This window comes from Macaca mulatta, chromosome 3 (assembly GCF_049350105.2).
Source record: "Macaca mulatta isolate MMU2019108-1 chromosome 3, T2T-MMU8v2.0, whole genome shotgun sequence".
NCBI classification, from domain to species: Eukaryota; Metazoa; Chordata; class Mammalia; order Primates; family Cercopithecidae; genus Macaca; species Macaca mulatta.
The window spans coordinates 143140639-143164209 of NC_133408.1; the positions used below are offsets into that span (position 1 = coordinate 143140639).

At 38.3% G+C, this 23571-nt stretch overlaps 1 protein-coding gene across 1 annotated transcript in view; it reads right to left on the reverse strand.

Annotated features, from left to right (window-relative positions):
• Positions 1–23571, reverse strand: part of RELN (reelin) — a 510458-nt gene that overhangs the window by 69746 nt on the left and 417141 nt on the right. Inside the window, exons 34-43 of the mRNA XM_028846151.2 lie at positions 23220–23493; positions 19797–19937; positions 19515–19692; positions 15642–15726; positions 14656–14838; positions 11370–11541; positions 11166–11268; positions 8799–9028; positions 2830–3050; positions 447–594 (exon numbers count right to left, since the gene is read on the reverse strand). Coding sequence (XP_028701984.2) covers positions 447–594; positions 2830–3050; positions 8799–9028; positions 11166–11268; positions 11370–11541; positions 14656–14838; positions 15642–15726; positions 19515–19692; positions 19797–19937; positions 23220–23493 — 1735 coding nt within the window. The remainder of the gene's footprint in view (positions 1–446; positions 595–2829; positions 3051–8798; positions 9029–11165; positions 11269–11369; positions 11542–14655; positions 14839–15641; positions 15727–19514; positions 19693–19796; positions 19938–23219; positions 23494–23571) is intronic.

The window sequence follows — 23571 nt, forward strand, 5'->3', positions numbered from 1 at the left end:
ATAAAATTAATTGTGAATAATCTGAAGATATATTGCATTTCAACTAAGCTTTCTACTAAGCATGGTATAAGTGTAAATAATTTCCACATAGTGCAAGTGCTAATGAAAAGTATGTTATATAGAAAGATAAATCCACAATATTTGATTGAAGTTAAAGTAAATTAAACATTATTACTTCCTAATCTCAATCTTATAAAATACCAGATGTTAACTGTTGCCTGTTTAGGTATGTTTCCTTTCTGATTAAGTTTTGAATAATCTCTCTCAATTTTAGATTAGAAATTATGTAAATTGTGTCTTCCTGAAAGCTTTGATAAAGAGAAAAGTTCAGTATTTCTAATGGAAGGCCTTGTCCTTGAAATCTCTCTGCTTCTTTCTGATTTGATTATGTTCTGCTATTATACATTATGATGTGGTTTTTTTCAACAGCATCTAAAAATGATTACCTTGCATGTGATAAATCCAGGTCTCGTGTCATCAACATGCGCAAGCCATCTTCATTGAAAAAGAGGTTGTTGCCACTAGAAAGGATTCCACACTTTCGAGATGGTTTCCCACCACTCATTAATAAGAATCTATCAGATTCTAGCTGACCTGAAAAAATTGGAAAATATGGTTTACCTATGACCCCAACTATAGTGAGTTGTATTATATTTTTAAAAGGAGTATGGTAAACGCATTATGTGGTTTCAAAATACGAAGTCATAAATATTAAAGTAGTGTTTTGGGATAAGAGGCCTTTTCAACATTTTAGCTTGAATTGTTTAGCCTTGGCTGGTATACTTTACAGATTCTTGTGATAGGAGGAGGGGGTATTTTCTTGAGTATCTATGGTCCAGCTAGATGGATCCCTCCTTTCTGCTTGTTCACACTGAAAAAAAGGACACTGGTTAGTCAGAGAGTGGTTCAGGCCATCAGGAAGGTGGGGGCTTGTGTGGCCTTTCCACCAGCCTCTCTACTGTGTCCTTTCTAATGTAAGGATAGTATCAGGCAGGGACAATAAAATATTTTAAAAAACAGTTTTAATGGGAGAAATTTCAATGCCATTTATTATTGCCTATTAAATAACGTCTTTAAGGCTGGGCGCAGTGGCTCACACCTGTCATCACAGCACTTTGGGAGGCTGAGGCGGGTTGATCACCTGAGGTCAGGGGTTCGAGACTAGTCCGGCCAACATGGCAAAACCCTGTCTCTACTAAAACTACAAAAATTAGCTAGGTGTGGTGGCAGGCGCCTGTAATCTCAGCTACTCAGGAGGCTGAGGCAGGAGAATCGCTTGAACCCAGGAGGTGGAGGTTGCAGTGAGCTGAGATTGAGCCACTTCACTCCAGTCTGGGTGAAAGATCAAAACTCCATCTCAATAAATAAATAAATTAATTAATAAATTAAAATAATATAAAATAAAATATAAAATAACATCTTTAAAAACCAGCTCTTAAATCTGTTCAGATACTCCAATTTAGTTTATTTTTTCATTGTAGTAAAATACACATCACATAAGATTTACCAATTTAACCATTTCAAAGTAAACAGTTCAGTGGCATTTAGCTGATACACTCTGTTGTGCAGTCATCACTACTACCTAGTTCCAGAACTTTTTCATGAGACTGAAAGGAAACCCTGTGCCCGTTAAACTGTCTCTGTCCCCTCATTTCCCCCTCCTCCAGCCCTGGCAAATGCTAATCTGCTTTCTGTCTTTATGAATTAACTTATTCTGAATATTTCATAAAGACAGATTGACATAATATGTGGCCTTTTGTGTCTGGCTTCTTTCATTTAACATGTTTTTGAGTTTCATCTATGTTGTGGTATGTATCAGTGTTTCATTTGTTTTTATGGCTGAGTAATGTTCCACTGAATGGATATACTTAGATCTAGTTTTAAAATGTATTGTAAAACCATAAATATAACAATTTTACAAAAACTCAGCAAAAAGAAAGAAAATCTTTTTTTTTTTTTTGAGATGGAGTCTCGCTCTGTCGCCCAGGCTAAAGTGCAGTGGTGCAATCTCGGCTCACTGCAAACTCTGCCTCTCAGGTTCAAGCGAATCACCTCCCAGTAGCTGGGATTACAAGTGCCCACCAGCCCGCCTGGCTTTTTTGTGTTTTTAGTAGAGATGGGGTTTCACCATGTTGGCCAGGCTGGTCTCGAATTCCTGACCTCGTGATCCACCCGTCTCAGTCTCCCAAAGTGCTGGGATTACAGGCATGAGCCACTGCACCAGGCCAAAAGAAAATCTTTTAATCCCATTACCCTAATATGGATAGCTATTATATTTAAGACTTTCTTTTATGGAGACTTTTTTCCACAGTTTGATAAAAGTGCATATATAATTTAAATTCTTTTTCTAATCATTACATTACATGCATTTTACTATGTTGTAACACTGTCTTAATACATAATGATACTGAATTCTAGCTGTAAAACTAAACTACGGAAAGTGATGAGAGGCTATTTAAGCAGTTTGTGGTAAAGCAATAACAGGAACTTATATTTCTGGAAACACTTCCATCCAAGATTAACTCTCTATAGATATTTCCTAAAATTGTCATTAGTCAGAAATGACATGTGGTAGAAAAAATGGTGAACACAGCCTTAGTTTTTCTCAATAAAGATCTTGTAGCATGTATCAGTATCTCACTCACTGACCATTGTTTCCAAAATGGAACCCTATAAATTCAGAACTAAATGAATTCTTGGATGTTCACAACTGAAGTAATAATGAGATATTAGAATTAAACTTAATGCATTATTAGTTATCTACCAAAAATTGTGTTTAACATATAAGTTCTTTCACAAGACTACATAGAATTTGTAAGAAAAGACTACCTTCGAAATCATCTTTGAGAAAATCAGGATTTTTGGTGCTTATTTTACAGGTTGGACCTGAGTAGCCAGGGTCACATATACATTTGGTTCCATTGATACAACTCCCCTGTCCATTACACATCTCCTCACATTGGGGACCGATGTAGACATTATCAATGGCCCATGTCACTGGCTGAGAGCCAGCAGGGTAAAATCCCTGGTACCATCTGAAACGGACAGATCTGGAAAAGAGGTACAAGTCTTTCAAAAGCTGATCGACAGAACAATATACCTTCAAAGTAAGCACATCTGATCAATGAACAATGGGAAGCTTCTACCTATGCTCAACACCCAAGAAATAGAAAACATTTGCCATTTCAGGAACAAAACTCCATTCCTCAATCTCCAGGATTTTTCCAATAAAGTTCTTGTTTCTTGTAAGCTTTTCCCAATCCTATCAGAATGTCAACATTTCACTTGATCTTCCCATCTTTTTCAATATTGACCTCCTTGGTGAAGATTTCTCCATCCCTACTATCTTTTTTTTTTTTTTTTTTTTTTCTGAGACAGAGCCTCACTCTGTCACCCAGGCTGGAGTGCAGTGGTACAATCTTGGCTTACTGCAACCTCCATCTCCTGGGTTCAAGCTATTCTCTTGCCTCAGCCTCCCGAGTGGCTGGGATTACAGGTGCCCACCACCACACCTGGCTAATTTTTGTATTTTTAGTAGAGATGGGGTTTCACCATGTTGGCCAGGCTGTTCTCCAACTCCTGACCTCAAGCGATCCACCCACCTCGACCTCCCAAAGTGCTAGGATTACAAGTGTAAGCCATCACACCCAGCCCCTACTGTCTGTTTAATACACTCTGTATAACTAATCTTTTTTTAAAAAAAAACTGACGTAAAATTCACACAATGTAAAATTAACCATTAACCATTTAAAGTGTACACACAGTGGCATTTAGCACATTGATAGTGTTGTCCAACCATCACCTCTTTGTAGTTTCAAGACATTTTTATCACCCCAAAAGGAAACCCCATACCCATTAAACAGTTTTCCCCATCTCTCCCTCCCTGACAACTGACAACCACCAATCAGTTCTGTCTCTATGGATTTACCCCTTCTGGATATTTCATATAAATGGAAAGATAGAATATATGACCTTTTGTGTCTGGCTTCATTCACTTAGCGTAATGTTTTCAAGGTTCATTCATGGTGTAGCAAGTATCAGAATTTCATGCCTTTTATTACTGAACAATATTCCATTGTATGGATATACTAGCTTTATTTACCCATTCATTAGTTGGTGGACATTTGGTTGTTTCCATTTTTTTGGCTATTGTGAACAGTGATGCTATGAATATTTGTGTACAGGTAATTGCTAAAATACATGTTTTCAATTCTTTTGGGTAGAAGGGTAGTGAAATTGATGGACCTTATGGTAAATGACTAATCTTTTAAATTTTTCTATCTTACTTTCTCTTCCATAATTTTGATGGAATTTCCATTATTATAGTTATCAGGGCTGGAGTTATTTAAAAGTGTGTCTATTTCCTCTACTGGCTGTGAGCTCGTAGAGGCCAATGTCCATGTCTCTTTCTTTTTTTGTACCTTTTTAAGGCAACCATATAGTGTTCATACGTAGTACCTGCTCAGTAAACCTTTTGTTGTACGTAATTTGTTGTGAAAGTCCTTATGAGCCAAACTAAGGTTTTTTGGATTTTATCTGATCAGAAACAGCCCAAAAATATTATTTTTTAAGATAAAAAGTGGCAAAATCTGATGTATTTTAAGATTCTTTTATTTCTTAACTTCTTTTTAAGTCCAAAATAATTTTCCTTTTGAATTGTCCTATCATGTTGCTGATGATAAGTTAGCTCCTTAGAAATAATCTACATATTTAGGCAGCTGTCCAGAAATATTTTAATCTATTTTATCATGTATAAAACTCCGTTCAAAGAAGATAGATTTATTTTAGAGTAGCAGGATGCAAAGATGACATGTGCACTTATTTTTGTGCCCTGTGAATCTTCTCAATTTTCAATTATCATAGCAACTAAATTCTGAATAGTTTTCTGTTTGAGAAACAGAAATTAGAAGTTAAATACCAGGGTTAAGGATGGGTAGTGAGGGAAAAATACACTTGTTAGGCTCCTAAAATTTAGTGGATAGTAAAGCAGACAGATTCAAGTTCCTACATATATTTAACCCTAATTTCATTGTTTCATCTTGCCCTGTCACCCAAGCTGGAGTGCAGTGGCATGATCTCAGCTCACTGCAACCTCCACCTCCAGGGTTCAAGCAATTCTTCTGCCTCAGCCTCCCGAGTAGCTAGGATTACAGGCACCCATCACCACACCTGGCTACTTTTTGTATTTTTAGCAGAAACGAGGTTTTACCATGTTAGCCAGGCTGGTCTCAAACTTCTGACCTCAAGTGATCTGGCCACCTTGGCCTCTCAAAGTGCTGGGATTATAGGTGTGAGCCACCGCACCCAGTCCCAAACTCCAACTATATTAAGCTGCCCCCAAAATGCCAGTCCATAATTAAACTTTATTTTCAAATACTTGTCAGAGTTTAGTCTTGGCAAGAAGCACTGCTTACCTTTTGAACTTTCAGACTGCTGAGCTGAGGGAAATGGCTGGAGTTTTCCTTTGAACAAAAGCCTACAAGGATGTTTTTGAACTTATTTATTCAAATGTTCTGAATACAAATGAACCACCTTAGTTGGATATTTATTATTGTTCACCTGCCTTGACACAGAAACTGCAAGCACTATGATAAATGGACTGAAGGGTCTGGTTTCACTGAGGTTCCCTTCTGCTGAAATCTTATTTTGAAAATTTCTCACTGCCACCCTCCTTGGTGAATGTCAACATCTGTTCTTCTAAGCCAGTTGTATTCAAAAGGATCTGTTTTTTAAACATAAACTTAAAATTTCAAGCACACAACATTGCTTTCATTAAATAGGGGTTCTGGCTGACTCATTACGAAGCTGCATAAAGCAAAAACAATTAGGAACTTTTAAAGACAAAAGGACTCTAAAAGGACACAAGGTGATATGAATAAAATTAGATGAAAGCTCATAGTTATTCTTTGCATGTAAATGGACTATATATGTAGAGGCAACAAAATTTGACTATTTTGCACCTGAGAACATTGAATACACTTTTTGTGTGTATCTAGTATCCAACAAATGCACAGAAAAAAGTATTTTAAACATGGATTTTTGTGTGTGTGTATATATATATATTTAGCATCCAGCACTTGTGCCATTACTATGTACCATGTTGAATACCAACCAAGGGATGGTTCACTGAGTTGGAGAAAATTTAACTTTTGCCTTCCAGCCATTCATGCCTGCATGGGTGTTAAGAAGAGTGCTAATTCTTTTCCTGAAACAAGGAGTAGACAACACCCTAAGGCAAAGTTTTCTCCTCACAGAAATGGTTGAAGGCAGTTTGAAAGGTGCATTTATACCATTCTGAAAACAGGCATGCATGCCTCCTTGATACATTTACTTTCTTTTCAGAGAAATAAAAATGACACGGAATGCAAATAATGTGACAGTCTAGATTCTGTACACTATTATAGTATTGTGTTTTGTAAGTGGCTTTGTACTAGTGGGTGAAAATACAGATGTCTGCAATTCTCTTGTTGATATTTCCAAATTATATTGTCATGCCTTACGTGGAAGCACAGCACAGTGGGCATTACCAACACTGGGCGAGGTGGTCTCTGTGATGCTGGAGCACTCCCCTGGCATGAGCGTCTTCACTCAGTGCCTCTGACTGGCAGATCTTTGCCATCTTATTTCATACACCTTTAGATGGGATTTTTCCACGTGGGAACTTGCTGAAGCAAGTCTCAGTTGGCAAAACAACCTAAAATCATAACCTACAATCTATCTTTAGGGTGGTTTTCTATTTAATCTAATTCTTAGCTGGATAATTGGAGGAAACTGGAGGTCCATTAAACAGAAAACCTAGTGTTTTTCCGTAATACCCTGAGGGAGTTCGGCAGACTGCTCTGTATCTAGAAGCCTGTGTTACTCCATTCAGGCTGCTGTAACAAAATACCATAAATCGGGTGGCTTATAAATAACAGAAATTTATTTCTCACACTTCTGGAGGCTGGGAAGTCCAAGATCAAGGAGCCAGCACATCAGTGTCTGCTGAGGGCTCACTTGTGGTTTATGGATGGTGCCTTCCTGCTGGGTCCTCACATGGTGGAAGAGGCAAGGCAGTCTACTGGGGTCTCTTTTATAAGGGCACTGATGCCAATCATGAGGGCTCCACTTTCATGAACTAATCGCCCCCTAAAATGCCCCATCTCCTTATTCCATTACCTTCAGGGGTATGAATTGAGACATGTGAATTTCAACAACAATTCAGACCACAGCAGTGCCTAAGCTATCTAGGCCTTTCCCTTGCCTGTCCTGCTCATAGGCATGGTCTTTCAACAGCTATGCTTCTCTTGGAACACCTAGCTTTCAGGCTACAGCTGATAGGTTCAGATTTGGAAATTTGGAATTAAGAGCTCCAGGCAATGAAAGCTCTAGTTTGCTGAGTGATGTTAAAGTGAGCACTATAAAAACAAGGATCACAAACTTCTGTTGCTAAGTTCCCCACACTTTCTGAGTGAAGTCCATGAAATTCCCCAGTATCTTTCCAATAAGTTCTTTCACCTTTTTGGTAAGCCTCTTTATATTTCTTGCAACATACGATCTTAAGTAATACAACTATTTTGAATAAAAACTTTTTCCTGGCTTATTTTCCCCTGTCAGATTCTTCTAAAGACAAGCTCCCCCCAACCAATGGTAGCTTTCTGGTTGTGCTGGCTGTGTCATTAGCTCCATCTATTCCTACAATCTCCAGAGACACTCTTTGCCTCCTCTGGCTGTCAGTTCTAAAGAACTTTGAGGACATTTTGCTTAGTAATGCTTGTTTTTAAAAAGATAGTTGGATTTCCTATTAGAATCATATCCTGGCATAATCACAAGGATTAGTAAATGATATATTCAACAACCCAAAATATTAAAATCCTTAGCAATCAATTTATAACAGTTATGCTGACAATATAATGAGTGGATAGATCTATGTTCAAAGAGATGCAGACTTTAAAAAATTCACTTTCACCCTTTTGGAAAAGTACTAGGTATTAGTAGTCTTGTTTGAAGACTCAAGACTTCTAATTATGCTCAGTTTCACATCAGGAATATAAATCTATTTCCATCTTGAAAGTATGATATTAGTACTTTCTTCTTTTTTTGACATACTCTGAAAGAAAACATTCTTTATTCTGAGAGAAAAGACAGAAATTTGGAGGCAGACTGCTTTGTTGACTTCCTCTCTTTCTTCACTTTTAGTATTAGTTTTATTTTTTGAAATATACTTTTCATTTCATTTCTGTTGGGGGTGAAGTCCTTTATCTCTAAGTTGTTTTTCAGCAGAAGAGTCAAATATATGTAACAAGAATGCTCAGAGAGGTTGGAAAAGTAGAGATGCCTGGGGGCAACGTGCTAGCCTTTTTTTTTTTTTTAATGAGACACCAGAAATATTCTGTGGGCTTCTATGCTCCCTATGTACACTCTCCCTGCATAAGACATATAGGCAGATGTTTGAAAGTCATAATATTCTAGCTGCATTTATATCGTGAGGTGGGAGTAGGCAGAGGAACGTCACAGCATTAGGGGAAAACCCTATTTTTGTTGCGTTCTAACTGATCTAAGAGACATTCACAAGGATATGAACCCCACTACAGGGTGCAGCCCACGGTGTGCTGTTAAAATCTACCTTCAAACTAGAAATTAGTAGTTATGTCAGCTCAGTGTTCTACATTTTAAATAGCCACTGATCTGCTTCCTGGACAACTGAGGAAGAAATGTCAGGTGGAAATTTCCCCGTGATAAAGTGGCAAGTGAATGACGACTTCAGGAATAAACTGTCAAACGAGAAACAAATGTGGCGGCAAGCAGCGGGTCCTCACCCACAAAGGTGCAGCTTCCCAAAGTGCACGACCTCCCTCCTCCAGCCCTGCATGGTTCCCGCGTAGTAGGTGCTGCTGGGGTGGTGCTCGGTGGAGCATAAGGAGCTGACGTGGCTGCTGCTGTGGTAGCAGAGGGGCAGCAGCAGGTGCCAGGTCGCCCCGAAGTCCCTTGAAAATTCCAGTCTCACTGGATCCGCGGATGAGCTATCAGTCGAGCAGCCGACATTGATCTTGGGATGAAGAAAAAACGATACAAATTACCTCAGAGCAACAAGCCTTGAAATGATTCACCACTTCATTATTTTCTAGGGTCCATTTTCCTGGGAACTGTTTTGTTGAAATATTTAACACTATAAAATTATGTTTTGCCTAACTGAGTCATATTGTATATTACCTTTAAATTATAATTTTTCATAAAGAACCTCAAAGGGCCTCATGAAAAATTTATTTCCCTTCATTTTATAAAAAGCAGGAAGTGGATAAGGCAGAGGCTGGGACAATTCCAAATTTTATCTTTGGCCCATTTTCCTAGCCAAGCCAAGCACATCATAGTGAAAAGACTGTTTCCCTAACCCTGTTAGCTTCCCCTGCCCCATCTACTAGGTAGAATACCTTCTATTTTCCTTCTTGTGACACCTTCCAAATAATCCCAAGGGTTTTACGCATGAATCTTCAATGCATATTCAATACCAAAAGAGAATACAAACATTGTCATCATTTCCCTGGCACAGGGAAAGATCTTTTTAAAATTATATATACTTAAGGTGTACCCATACTGTTTTGATATAATATACAAAGTGAAATAATTACTATGGCCAAGCAAATTAACCTATCTATCACCTTCCATAGTTACCTTTTGTGTGTGTGGTAAGAGCACCTCAAATCTATTCTCTTAACACGTTTTCAGCATACAATATTATATTATTAACTATGGTCTTCATGCTGTACATTGGATCTCTAGACTTATTCATCCTACATAACTGCAAGCTTGTCTCCTTTCACCTACTTCTTCCCACATCCTTCCCCTCCCTGCCCTGGTATCCACCAGTGTATTCTGTCTTTATGTAAAGACCTTTTTAGCCATTAGGGAAACAATGGCTTTCCCTTCCTTTTTCCATGCTTTCAAGTGCATTAAAATAAACTGAATAAATACATGCAATTCTTTCTATAAAAATTGTCCCCTTTCCAATGGAGATTAACATTTTCTTACTATCATGCCATCAAAGCATAGCAACCAGTTATTGATATATATAGTTACATATAGCCATCTATAGTTATATATCAATAAATATACTATACATATTATGTGTGTGTAGGTATGTGAACTTACATACCTTTTACCTTCTGATGAGTAACTATTGACATTTGATAAACTTTCACCTATAGGCGCTTGTTTCTACCTGAATTCTTTTTTTTTTTTTTTGGAGATGGAGTCTCACTTTGTCACCCAGGCTGGAGTATAGTGGCGTGATCTCGGCTCACTGCAGCCTTCACCTCCCAGGTTCAAGCAATGCCCCTGCCTCAGCCTCCTGAGCAGCTGGGATTACAGGTGTGCACCACCACACCCGGCTAATTTTTGTATTTTTTAGTAGAGACGGGGTTTCACCATGTTGGTCAGGCTGGTCTTGAACTCCTGACCTCATGATCTGCCCGCCTTGGCCTCCCAAAGTCCTGGGATTACAGGTGGGAGCCATCGCGCCCGGCTGATAATGGAACTCTTAAATGGGCTAAAGATGTCATCTTTTATCAGCTATGAAAAAATATTCTGAAAAGTTAATATTCTAAAACGCCGGTATAATGTACCTTTGGTTCTGCTGATTTTATTTAAGGTTTTGAAATATGTAAATATTTTTATGTTAATTATTAATTTGCTCTCTTGACAAATATAAGGAGTGCATAAATATTAATAAAATACACAGAGCAAATATATTTGAAGTTATAAAACAGTGTAGTATTATCTGTAAAATTAATAACATCATGATAAATATTATATAAATATACTAGCATGGCATAGACTATAGTTACATTTGACCTGGTCCCTAAGAAATTTTAAGTTTCACATAAAAAGTGTGGAAATATAATACAAGAATAGTATGAGCCTTTTCATTTTTAAAATGTTTAAAATATTTCAACTTCCCATTGTAGCAGGTGGGGAAGCTACGTCATAAAGGATAAGAATTCAGAAATAAACCTTAGTATGACAATTGACTCTGTTAATAAAGGTAAATGATGATGCCAAAACCTCTTACATCCTTGCACAAAAATGGGAGGTCATAATGCATGAAATCATCTGAGATTTTCCTCCTCTTTCCCAGGTTTTGTTCAATATAAAATTGAAAGCATTTATTCTAGAACAAAGTCAAGTACCTCAAATTGTATGATGGTGTTCTCATTCACATTGAGGTCACGGGTGGTAATGGAATGCTCACCAACTTCATTGGAAACAAACACCATAGCTGAATCTTCTTCCCTGTTACACAGGTAAACAACCAGGAACCCATTTAGGCAAAAGTTCATCATGATTTGTATGCAAGAGTGGTTTCATGTTTAGATTCTTAATTAAATACTTACGGTGCCCCCTTTGAAGAATATGGACAATAAAGACCAATGTTACCACCAGGATAGAAAAACCAATTGTCTTCTCTGGGCCCAAAGTCAAATGTATCCAGGAGCATCATGGGGTTGTTTAAATTATTTCCATCGATAATGAAGTCGTCAACAATCCAGATTTCTTCTTTCTTACCTAAGGCGTTTTTGGATAAAGCAAGTTTTTCCAGTTATGAAAATCAAATGAACACTTTTGCCCATTGAAAGAAAGCAAAGGACAAAAGCAACTCAGTAACAATAAGTTAAACATATGCCTTCTACAGGATGATTTTTTTGAGCCCAGGAGTTCAAGACCAGCCTGGACAACATAGTAAGGGCTTATCTCTACAAAAAATAAAAAAAATTAGCCAGGTGTGGTTGCACATGCCTGTAGTCCTAGCTACTCAGGAGGCTGAGGTGGGAGGACTGCTTGGGTCCAGGAGTTTGAGGTTATAGTGAGCTGTGATCATGCCACGGCACTCCAGCCTGGGTAAGAGAGCAAGACCATGTCTCAAAAAAGAACCACACAAACCACCCCCCCGCCAAATCCATATGCTTTCTAGGGGAAAAAAAACCCCATAAAGTACATAACAGTATATTGTCAGTGATTAAAATTGGCCAGGTGCAGTGGCTCACGCCTGTAATCCCAGCACTTTGGGAGCCCAAGGTGGGCGGATTGCCTGAGCCTGGGCAATATGGCAAAACTCTGTCTCCACAAAAAACAAACAAACAAACAAATAACCAAAAAAATTAGCTGGGCGTGGTGGTGCGTGCCTGTAGTCCCAGCTACTCAGGAGGCTGTGGGGGAGGACGGTTGAGCCTGGGAGGTGGAGGTTGCAGTGAGCCAAGGTCTCACCACTGCACTCCAGCCTGGGCAGCAGAACAAGACGCTGTCTCAAAAAAAAAAAAAAAAAAAAAAAAAAAAACGAAAAAATTAAGCTTGCAACCATATTAAATCGATATAGCATGGAACTGCCTTGTTAATTTCAGAAAGCTGTGATAATGCTTTGTATATCATGTACGTGAAAGCATGCTGTCCTTCAAATAATAGCAGTGCTATGAACCCTCCCCTGGCAAGAGTGGGTTTTGAGTTGTGTTTTAGTGGTTTAGGGGAATCTGTGAGAATGGGTGGTCAGTTAGTGGACTTAGAACCAAGGTACACTAACCAGTCTATTCAGGGAGCAATTCATGACTTTTTAGGGTCAACCCATACTTGAGTCAGGCTGAAGGACTGTGGCCATTAAAAGAATGCCCTGATACACAATTGTATTTATTTGTTTATTTAACAAAGAAGAAAAATATTCTCTGATCAATAATACTCCATGTTATCTTAATGTTTTTCAAGTCTTCTATGTTGATCTGGAGATACTGTGGGAATATATAGGAAACAAGGGAAATCATTCTTTTTACTGCTATAGGATTTGATTCAGTGATTTAGACCAGGTGTTTAAGGAATATGTTATAGAGTAGATAAGAAGGGCAAACACCAGGCTGCTTTTGTAAAGCACTGTTTGGACTGACCTTGAAACAAGGTGATAAGTCCATGCCAAGCAGAAATGTCAAGATTCCCTAGGTTGCTTCTTCACTGATTTCTACTTTAGTACAATTCTTACAGAACATTTTTAAAAAGGAACTGTAAATAGGAGCCTGTAGAACAAACCTGATGCTTTGAATGAAATCACAGGTCTCTATCTCTAATCCTATCACTATTCTAATTTTAGTCACATTCTTTCCTCTTCTTGTTTAGAAAGTGGTTGGTGGAATCAATGAAAAAACATTAGATGAGCATTCCAAACATAGTATGAAGGCAGCAATCCCTCTGTCACCCAGGCTGGAGTGCAGTGGTGCCATCTGGCTCACTCCAACCTCTGCCTCCCGGGTTCAAGCGATTCTCCTGCCACAGACTCCCGAGTAGTTGGGATTACAGGTGTGTGCCACCACGCCCAGCTAATTTTTTTGTATTTTTGTACAGATGGGGTTTCACCATGTTGGCCAGGCTGGTCTCAAACTCCTGACCTCAGGTGATCCACCTGCCTCGGCCTCCCTAAGTGCTGGGATTACAGTTGTGAGCCACCGCACCTGGCACATTCCTTTTTTGGACTTTTATTCAGTGACAAGATGTATGTATATGTTTCACAATAAATTAAAAATTTTGTTTTATGTTTTATTTTTAACTTATTAATTGTTAACGAAATAGGTTAAATTTTAGAGAAGGGAGAACCTTTGCCTTTTCCATTTTTGTGTTACCTCTGCAAAGAATCTGCTGCTTAATGTGGCATCTCCATATTTATTTAGGAGATTATATGCATGACTTGGTAAAGTCTGGTCCTTTATAATCAGCAGTTAATAGAAATATAGGAAGCAACAAAACATTACCAATTTGTAGAATCATTTTCTGTAACCATTTGAAATGCTATTAAATTATACATTCACTTTAACTTATCACTGAAGCAAGTGTATGTGATAAGAATATTTTATCTATAGCACTATCTGCTTGGTCTAAGTCCCTCTCACTTCATCATGGCATTTTGCAATAGTGTTCTATTTCACTAATGAAACGCCACAATCAGAAGAACTATGTATTCCCAAATAAATGCAACAAAAATGTCATTACAATTGATGAGTGCCTAATGATAATGCTGGATTATTTTATAAAGCTTTAGCTCTGTAACAGAATTCAGCTATATTTACATTAACAGGAGAACCTACAGTCAAATAGGAAGAGATTATATACACATATATATATGTTAAATATTTAACTATTTATTGAGACTTGTTGATATGGTTTGGCTCTGTGTCCCCACCCAAATCTCATTTTGAATTGTACTCCCATAATTCCCATGTATTGTGGAAGGGACCAAGTGGGAGATAATTGGAATCATGAGAGCAGTTTCCTCCATAATGTTCTCGTGGTAGTAAGTCTGATGAGATCTGATGGGTTTATCAGGGGTTTCCGCTTTTGCATCTTCCTTATTTTCTCTTGCTGCCACCATGTAAGACATGGCTTTCACCTCCCACCATGATTCTGAGGCCTCCCCAGCCATGTGGAACTGTAAGTCCAATTAAACCTCTTTTTCTTCCCAATCTGGGCATGTCTTTATCAGCAGCATGAAAACGGACTAATACACTTGTCAAAAGTGAAGCATGTACAATGTGTGTGCTGTGGACAGTTAAGCTGCTCAGTTCACAAACACTACCTCCACACCTTAGAAACAAATGTGTTAACATGCCACTGTCAGTTTTGATCACAGGAGAACACATGCATTTTTACCATTATTATAAGGTTGCCAGAGTCTGAATCTTGTAGCATTGGTTTGGGCAGTATATGGCAAGGGAACATTGATGAAAAGTATATTGGTTGTTTGAGGAAAGTAAAATTCATCCATCAGGTGCCAAGTGATTCCTCCATTGATGGAGAATTGTAATAGAATAGAGTGAGATCTCTCTGGGGTACCTAGGAAGAAGATAACACAGGTACAAAACATATTGTGATAAAAATGGGGAAATGGTATGTTGTTGGCTGAATCTTTAGGCATCAATGCATACGTGAACTTATGTTTTATAGTTTATATGGAGGCTTTATAGTCCAAATACTTCAGAAGCAACTTAAGGGGATGACAGGTTGGGCTTTCTGTATATCTCAAAATACACACCAAACCTTGGATGTGCACACAATAATACCTCTCTTTTTCTCTGAGATATGCACAGACATCTTTCTGTATTTAGGAAACTTTACATCAAAACATTTTGATTCTACAGGCATCACGGTTTTACAAAGGGTCAAACATTTAAATCTCAGGATATAAACAGAAAAACTACTTGAATATGTATTATATCTACCATCAATTTGTTCAAGAAAATCATTTAGTTAATATGAAAAGTCAATGACTAAGAATAGGCTTTTTTTTGGATTCATATCTGTAAAAGAAAAACCACATTTTTCACAAGTTAAACATTTTAAAATTTAGATTTCTTTTAGTTAGAAAGTAGTGGTGGAAAGACTCAGGGGCATGATGATAAATTTAACTACCATAGAACTAATAGGATTATAGCTATATGAAATTATTTAAAATCAGTATTCCCCCCCTTATATTAAAATAAACTTAAAGAAAAATACTTGTAAACATTTATGTGTACCAATGTATGTTAGCTCTTCCATATAACAAAACTTATGGGCCTTAAATCTGTGATTTTTTGTGGAAAAGGAATTGTACAGGGGAGAATTCTCTTGAAGGAAAATAATGAATTCGTACTTACCTTTTGCTATAAATCTAAGTGAAAACTGGACATACATCGTATTTGCACAATCCAGATCTCTTGAAATAAGCATCCTTATTCCTTCCTGAAAATAAAAACATATATGTTAAGCAACTCTTTTTTTCACTTGCAAAATTGTGTCCCTTTGATTTTATACACCTAACTTGCATTAGCCGAGTAATAAATACATATCATGATTAAGAAGCAAATTTTGCCTAGTTTAAAAGGAAATATGGGATGATCCTTGTTTCCCCTCTCTAAATGGCTTCATATCCTGTGCCTGAATGACACAGTTTCATTGTTTCAACTCTAAATCATACTTTTCTGTGACTCTTCTAAAAAGTGGTGCAAAAATGATAGCATTCCATATCTACAGGCCTTTTAAAAAAATAGACTCCTTTGATCACAGCATGTTATGAGAGGAGTAACGAGGAAGCAGATGGAATATGTGCCAAGTGCTCCCGCTGGAAGATGGGAACTAATAGGTAACTTTCTCAGGGTTCCAAGGAGTCTTAGGAACTTACTACTCCTTTGCTCACTCTGATAGCCCCAGGGGCTCTCATTCAGGTGGACACACCACCACCCCTCAGTGGGTCAAGTTAAATAAGGCATAACTAAGACAAGGCCTGATGCTCAGGCTGTAAGCATTCATGCAGAGAAGTCAATGAACAAGGAAAGAGACCACATTAGCTTTCATAATTTTTTCTGCTAATTTAACTACTTCTGGTTGCCTAGGATTGACAACTCGAAAGGTTCTTTTCTTCATGGGTACATAGGATTGCAGTGACAGCCAGTAAAACAGAATTTCACTATGCAAATAGCCTAAGGTCCAAACAGGTCTTTTAGTTTTTCAGCTGCAACTTCTGAATGACGTGACTCTTAACAGATGCATGGCTGTGTGATAATAAGTGGACACTATCAACTGATTTCTCATCAACTAACAAATGCCAAATGTAATTTTAGCTAAAAGAGAACATTTTTCCTCTTCTTCATCATATATATTATAGATCACATTGCTCAATAGCTGAAAAAAAAATGTAAGTAGAGCAAATTCCACAATAGCAACCATATGTTGAGTGCCTATACATGCTGGGTGCTAAGATAGACACTTTACTCATTTAAAGCACCTAGCACTACTAAGAGAAAAATGTTATTCTCATGTTGCAGATAAGGAAACTAAAACTCAGGGAGGGAAAGTAACTTCCTCAAGATTACATAGTTTGTAAGTGGTGATGGTAGGATTTGAACCCAGATATGTCATATTCTAAAATGTTTATCCTTTATAAGATACCAGTGTTTTGTTTATTAAACTATCTTTTGGTTTGGGGAGAAAAATATCCAGATAATGCCAAAGGTAGAATTTGAAAATTATTTGATGTTGTAATAAAAACGCAAGTGCATTTAACCTATCTCATAACTTCACAAAGCACAGATTCATACTTCCACAACAGGTTGCCATGTAAAAGCCTCATATTTCTAGTCTTTGTTTTTTCTTTTATGCCTAGTAATTCACTGCTCTGCTCAGTCCATGATCCCTAACCCATGCGTCTTCTTCATTTCTTCATGTCTTAATGTCTTTACCCTCTTCCTTATACACTTGCATAAAGCCTTGGATTTTGTTTTTTTTTAAGAGACAGAGTCTTGCTCTGTTTCCCAGTGGCTATTTATAAATGTTATCATAGCTCACTAGAGACTCGAACTCCTGGCCTCAAATGATCCTCCCACCTCAGCCCCCACTGTAGCTGGGACTAGAGATGTGCACCACTGTGCCTGGCTAAGTGTTGGATTCTTTTAGAGCTCAATGCTATGTGGAAGTTGAGGTTCAGAGGAAAGGTCCCTTCTTCAGATTGTAATGAAAAAGCTTTGAGGTAGATAGTTGACAGATTCAGGGAATAAATATCCCTTGCTAACATCAAAATATAGAAATAGGATTACTCTTTCCCCTTGATTATGGAATGCAAGTATAAAATTGTTCCCATGCGTCAATACAAGACACTCATAAAGGGACCTATTTTACTCTGTATTTTGTAGGAGCAATTTTATTGAAAGTGGGCATGATTTGTAAACTGAAAGTATCTTTCTTTTATATTTGCAATATTTGTTTATAGGTTAGCATTTTGTATTGATATTTATACAGCAGAACTGTCAAACTCTGCTGCCACATACATTCTAGTTCACACAGATGTGTTTTCTCATCCTTTTTCAGGTTCAGTGATCCATTTGTGCTAAATGTGAGAAATTCTTTCGTAACAAACAAGCTATTTTAATAGTAGATAGTATTCCTGAATCTGTAAACATTAAAAAGAGACTATCATATCCTTTTTCGCGAAAGAATGACTTTCTAGGTCACACTGCAATCTACTGAATGGCCCATGCTGCGTCCTCTCTACATCTTGCAGAGCTGATAGATAATACGTCTAACACATACAATGCTTGGCTGCTCTTGCATTTGGATGGCTAAAGGGAAAATACAAAACACCATGCATCTTCCTTGTTTAGAGGATCAAAAGACTAGGTTAATTCTACCACTTAAAGATTTATCAGATAAAGATCTGTCAATCACAAAAAGTTATAGGACTTCTGCTTTTTAGTCTTGTCAACTGATTCAAATGGGTCAGATGTGAGCTAGTGGTAACGAGAACTAATATCTTAGTTAAGACAAAACAAAACAAATCCTGCTGCTCCCAAAACCAGGAGTCTCCACTCTGAAATGTTCTACCTCAATTTCTTCAGTCCCTCAAAACTCTCAGGGACTTGTAAATCTTTCTCAGGCACTATGCATTGCTTTCTTTCTCATCCAAAACTTGAGAAGAATTTGGATTCAAGCAAGGATGATAACTGGCATCTATTAACTATAATTGAAAAGGTTCCAGGGTATCTAATTTTCTAGGTGTTAGATGTTAATCATTAGGGTTGTACAGAAACCCATGCAGGTTTTTGTCAAAGACTTCATTTGCACACCTAGGTTAGCCAATTTCCCCATGCTGAGAGAGATGGGTGTGGCATGTATTCACATATGAAGATGTGCCAGCTTAGCACAGAGTGTCACATAATTGCTTAACATCTCTCTAACCGAACATCTAGGCTGAAATACAAGATGATGTTTGAAAATGCTATTTTATTTGACTTAAATATTTGGTTTTCTTTTCTTTTTTTTTTTTTTTTTTTGAGACGGAGTCTCACTCTGTCACCCAGGCTAGAGTGCAGTGGTGTGACGTTGGCTCACTGTAACCTCCACCTCCCGGGTTCACGCCATTCTCCTGCCTCAGCCTCCCGAGTAGTTGGGACTACAAGTGCCTGTCACCACGCCCGGCAAATTTTTTGTATTTTTAGTGGAGACGGGGTTTCACCATGTTAGCCAGGATGGTCTCCATCTCCTGACCTCGTGATCTGCCCGCCTTGGCCTCCCAAAGTGCTGGGATTACAGGCGTGAGCCACCGCGCCCGGCCAAATATTTGGTTTTCTTAAAGTCACCAAATGGTTCTATGGGCAGAAGAAAAGAGAAAAGAAAAACTACAGACTGTTCATAAAGTCATTCAGAAAATATTCCAAGTTAAATATTTAGTAACATTAAATCTTAGATTATGGAAATTTACATTCTAAAAACTATATACATATAAATTTATGTATATAATTCCAGCAGGAAGTAAGGAAGGTCTGATCACCAAAGCAGAGGAAGAAGTTTATGCCCAAGTGATCATGAAAAAGTGACTGCACTCAGAAGAGGAAACAGGGTTTGGGCTAAAAGTCAATAACTATGCATTAAATATTATGTCATTTGAAGAGATTCAGAAATGCATTTGTGTTGAGCAGTGACTGAAGACGACAATGTTAGTAGTAATGTTGGGAAGGAGAATCTTATCTGTATCTGACCCCTTTAAAAATTAGAGATGTTCCAGATTTGATGGTTTCACCATTCAGATTCCCCCTCTCTGCACCATACACTTCAGGCCAAAGGTCAGGATGCAAGTTCCCATTGAAATCGTCTTTAAGAATCGAGGGCAGAGGAACAACAGGAACACAATAGGGTCCACCAAAGCCCCGGTCACACCTAAGAAAGAGAGGGAGTGGAGAAAAGACATTTGTCACGAGTTCAAAGAGCCATATTTATTTTTGCGTTAGAAAAGAAAGAAACTGCCAGTTTTATTAACTTACACACAGTGTCCAGCATCACAAATCCCTCGTCCTGAGCACATCCAAGGGCACCCTGAGGCCAGTACAACATTATCAATCGCCCAGGAATCAGCCCCCACAGTGTAGTTGGCCTGAATCCATCTGAACCGGGTCCTGGGAGAACTAACCAAAGAAAACACACCATTGGTTTGACGAGCAACCTTGAAAGCACAAGGACATTTATTTTAATTCCCTTTTCTCTTTAAAGTGCCCTCCTCCAGAGTCCAGTTGTCTCTTCCTTGACGCACTTTATCTTCCTACTAAGTAGTAGGAAATGCTGTTTTCTCTTGACTCATCAACAGGAGAGTAGAAAGCATGTTATTTATATATTTCACTTTTTTTTTCTCATGTAAGATTCTACAAACACATGTGTGAAATGGAAAAGTTATTTTGAAATATCCACTTGTTTTGTTTTTGAAATATATGCAGAATTTTAGTTTTTGCTTTCAGACTCTTATTGCTATTCAGTACTGGGAGGGACTGAAGGTGATAAACATGAGGAAAAGTTGGAGTCTTACAAAATTCTGGCAGTGAGGTCTCTATTTTACTGTCCCGGAATGGTTTCTGAGAGTAAATGGAAGCCCTTGATACTTCTGCACTCCACTTTGGTTCTCGAGGTCCTGGGTTTCTAAAGCTGAGGTCTAGAATGATGTGATGCATTCTCATATTTTCTATTTATTTGCAGTCTGTTATTTGGTGTATCTTGGGTCACAAGACTGCTTTATCCAGAAAGAGATGCAGACTTACCAAACAACAGTAACAGCCCCTGACTTAGGAAAAGTTTGCATAGGAGTGTGTTTGTCTATGATGTGGAATGTGGAACACAGTCTACTTGAAGTAGAATTTCAGCAGCACCATTCTAAGTAGTACTGTTTCCCCTACACAAACTCTCTGTGGATGTGACACAGCTGTCGGCATGGTGGCTTTAACATGGAAACCTCATCACAGCACCACTGTTTAACACCTGTCAGTGGTTCCCCTACACGTGCACTGTCAAGACCAAACTACTTATGACGACATACATGGTTCCTCCATTGTCTGCCCTCTTTCCTGGCTCCAGACCTCCTACTTCTCACCTTGCAATTATATTCTGGCAACACTGAACCCTTGAATTTTCCCATCCACTCATGCTTTTTCTGGCTTCCTGGATTTTGTTTTGGCTTACGCCAGCACAAGTGCCCTCTCGCTCCCCTCTTCTCCTGGATAAGCCCTACTCAGAGGCAGCTGAGACATCAACTCCTTTAGAAAGCTCCCTCCAGTTCTCCCCCAATGAGTTAGGTAGTATGCTCCTGTGTTTCGATAATATCTCTGAGTACTTCCTCTGGTATCATCTCATAGCATAAATAGCTGCTTAGAGGTTTGTTATCCTAAATACAGTGATGTGCCGCGTAACGACGTTTCTGTCGATGATGGACTGCGTTTATGACAGTGGTCTCATAAGATTATAATGGAGCTGAAAAAAATTCTTATTGTCGATTGACATCTTGATGATTCTGACCTTGTGTATGCCAAGGCTAATAATGTGTGTTTTTGTGTCTTAGTTTTTAAGAAAGAAGTTTTAAAAGTTAAAGTTCTCAAAATATTAAAAGCTTATAGAATATAGAAAGAAAACATTTTTGTACAGATGTACAATGTGCTTGTGTTTTAAGCTAAGTATTATCACAAAAGAGTCTAAAAGTTTAAGAAAAGTTTATAAAATGAAAAAGTTATAGTAAGGTGAATTTATTATTGAAGAAAGAAAATATTCTTTTTTAAAATTTAGTGGAGCCTAAGTGCATAGTGTTTATGAAGTCTATAGTAGTGTACAGTAATATTCTAGGCCTTCACATTCACTCACCACTCACTCACTGACTCACCCAGAGCAACTTCCAGTCCTGTAAGCTCTGTTTATGGGAAATACCCTGTACAAGTGTACCAGTTTTTAATCTTTTATACCATATTTTTATTGTACGTTTCCTATGTTTAGAGATACAAACACTTGGAATTATGTTACAATTGCTTACAGTATTTAGTATAGTAAAATGCTGTACAGCTTTGTAGCTGAGGAGCAATAGGTTATATCATACAGCATAGGTGTGTAATGGGCTAAACCATGAAGGTTTATGTAAGTTCACTCTATGCTGTTCACACAACAATGGAATTGCCTAACAATGCATTTCTCAGATGTATCACCATCGTTAAGTGATGCATGACTTTAATATATTTGGATCCCGGCATCAGCTTATTCATTTAGTACCAGAGTGCTTAAAACACTGTAGATATTCAATAAGTGTTTGTTGAATTAAAAAAAATGAGTAAATGAGCTACAACTAAGCACTATTTAAAGCTTTAGCAGTCATAGGAAACTACTTTAGGCTAAATACTAAAATGTTTTGGCTTCCTGAATTTTCCCTTGCCACTTGGTTGTACATTTCTGGATCAGGTTTGCACCAGGAAAACAGAAACCACTATAAATACTTAACACAGAAAGAAATTAATGCAAGGAATTGGATGTATAGAAAGTGGCAGATCAGAGAAGCCAGTAGAAGCAGCGAGGAAACCAGAGTTTAGCAAAGTCAGGAGGCCACTTACTATGAGTCTAAGACTAGAGGGACACAGGGAGGAAGTGTTGCTGTTGGTGCCCAGGGACCAGGGTCACCTGGAGGGCCACCCAGGGGAGCCAGAGCCACAGAAGTTGGCCAAGATGCAGCTGAGGCAGAAAGAAGGTGGAGGAACACCCTGATCTATCCCTTATTTCTCCCCTCCTTTCTCCTGCCAGTGTCTGACAGCAGAGGTAGGAGGCTGGGAAACGCAACCTGCCATTCAGAACAGAGCACAGGAAGGGAGAGGAAAGGATCCTGGGGGGAGCAGTCCCCATAGTACCCGTTAGTTCCTAGAAACATCCTCCAATGATCCAAATGCCTGCGCCACAAAAGTGGGAGCCTGCTGTAAGTCAGTACAACTCTTGAATGTGATCTGAAATGCCGGGGAGGGGAAGACAGATGCAAAATAATATGAGCATTCCAAAGGAACCAACCTTTTGTTCATATTGTGGTACTGAGATGAAAAAAAAAAAACTAAGGGTACTCTCCAATATGTGGTAATTTCACATACTGCTTAGTGTGAATAAGTATCAGTCTGGTTTATGGGCAGAGACTTATTTTTACAACAGTTTAAAAATGGAATCTGGTGGGCAGCCTTTATGTTAGCAAAGAACAGAAAAGTTCAGCCTCGTAAAACTTTTGGTGCTCTCTAGCCACATTTAAAACTTGCAACCCAAAGCACCCTGCACTTTTTTTCTTCCTGGCACTTCCATGCATAATTATCATGAAAGAATAATAGAATTCCTAGGCCGAATCACAATTATTTTCAAATTAAGTGACAGGCACCCAACGTTCTGACATGTAGCCAAATGACAATTCTCACATGGTGGAGAGTGGAAGGTAGACAGTGATCCGCTTCCAATTCTGGAATCTTTCTGAGGTATAAATTGAACTTTCCGTGTAGTGCAGACAGCCAATGGTTGGAGGAACACACTCTTCGGTGACAAGATGCCAGTCCTTGCCATTGTTCAGAGAATACTGGAGCTGTACACTGTGGGAGCTGCTGAAGGGCTTGCTACAACCCATGCTCATTTCAAACTGCAGAAAGGTAGATGCTGACACATGAAAATCCCAGGTCTCAGCATAACGAGGTTTTCCTGAAAAAAAAAAAAAGTGTAATGATAGCATACATGTGTGCCATTTTCTTATTTGGTGTTTATGCTTATAATAAACAT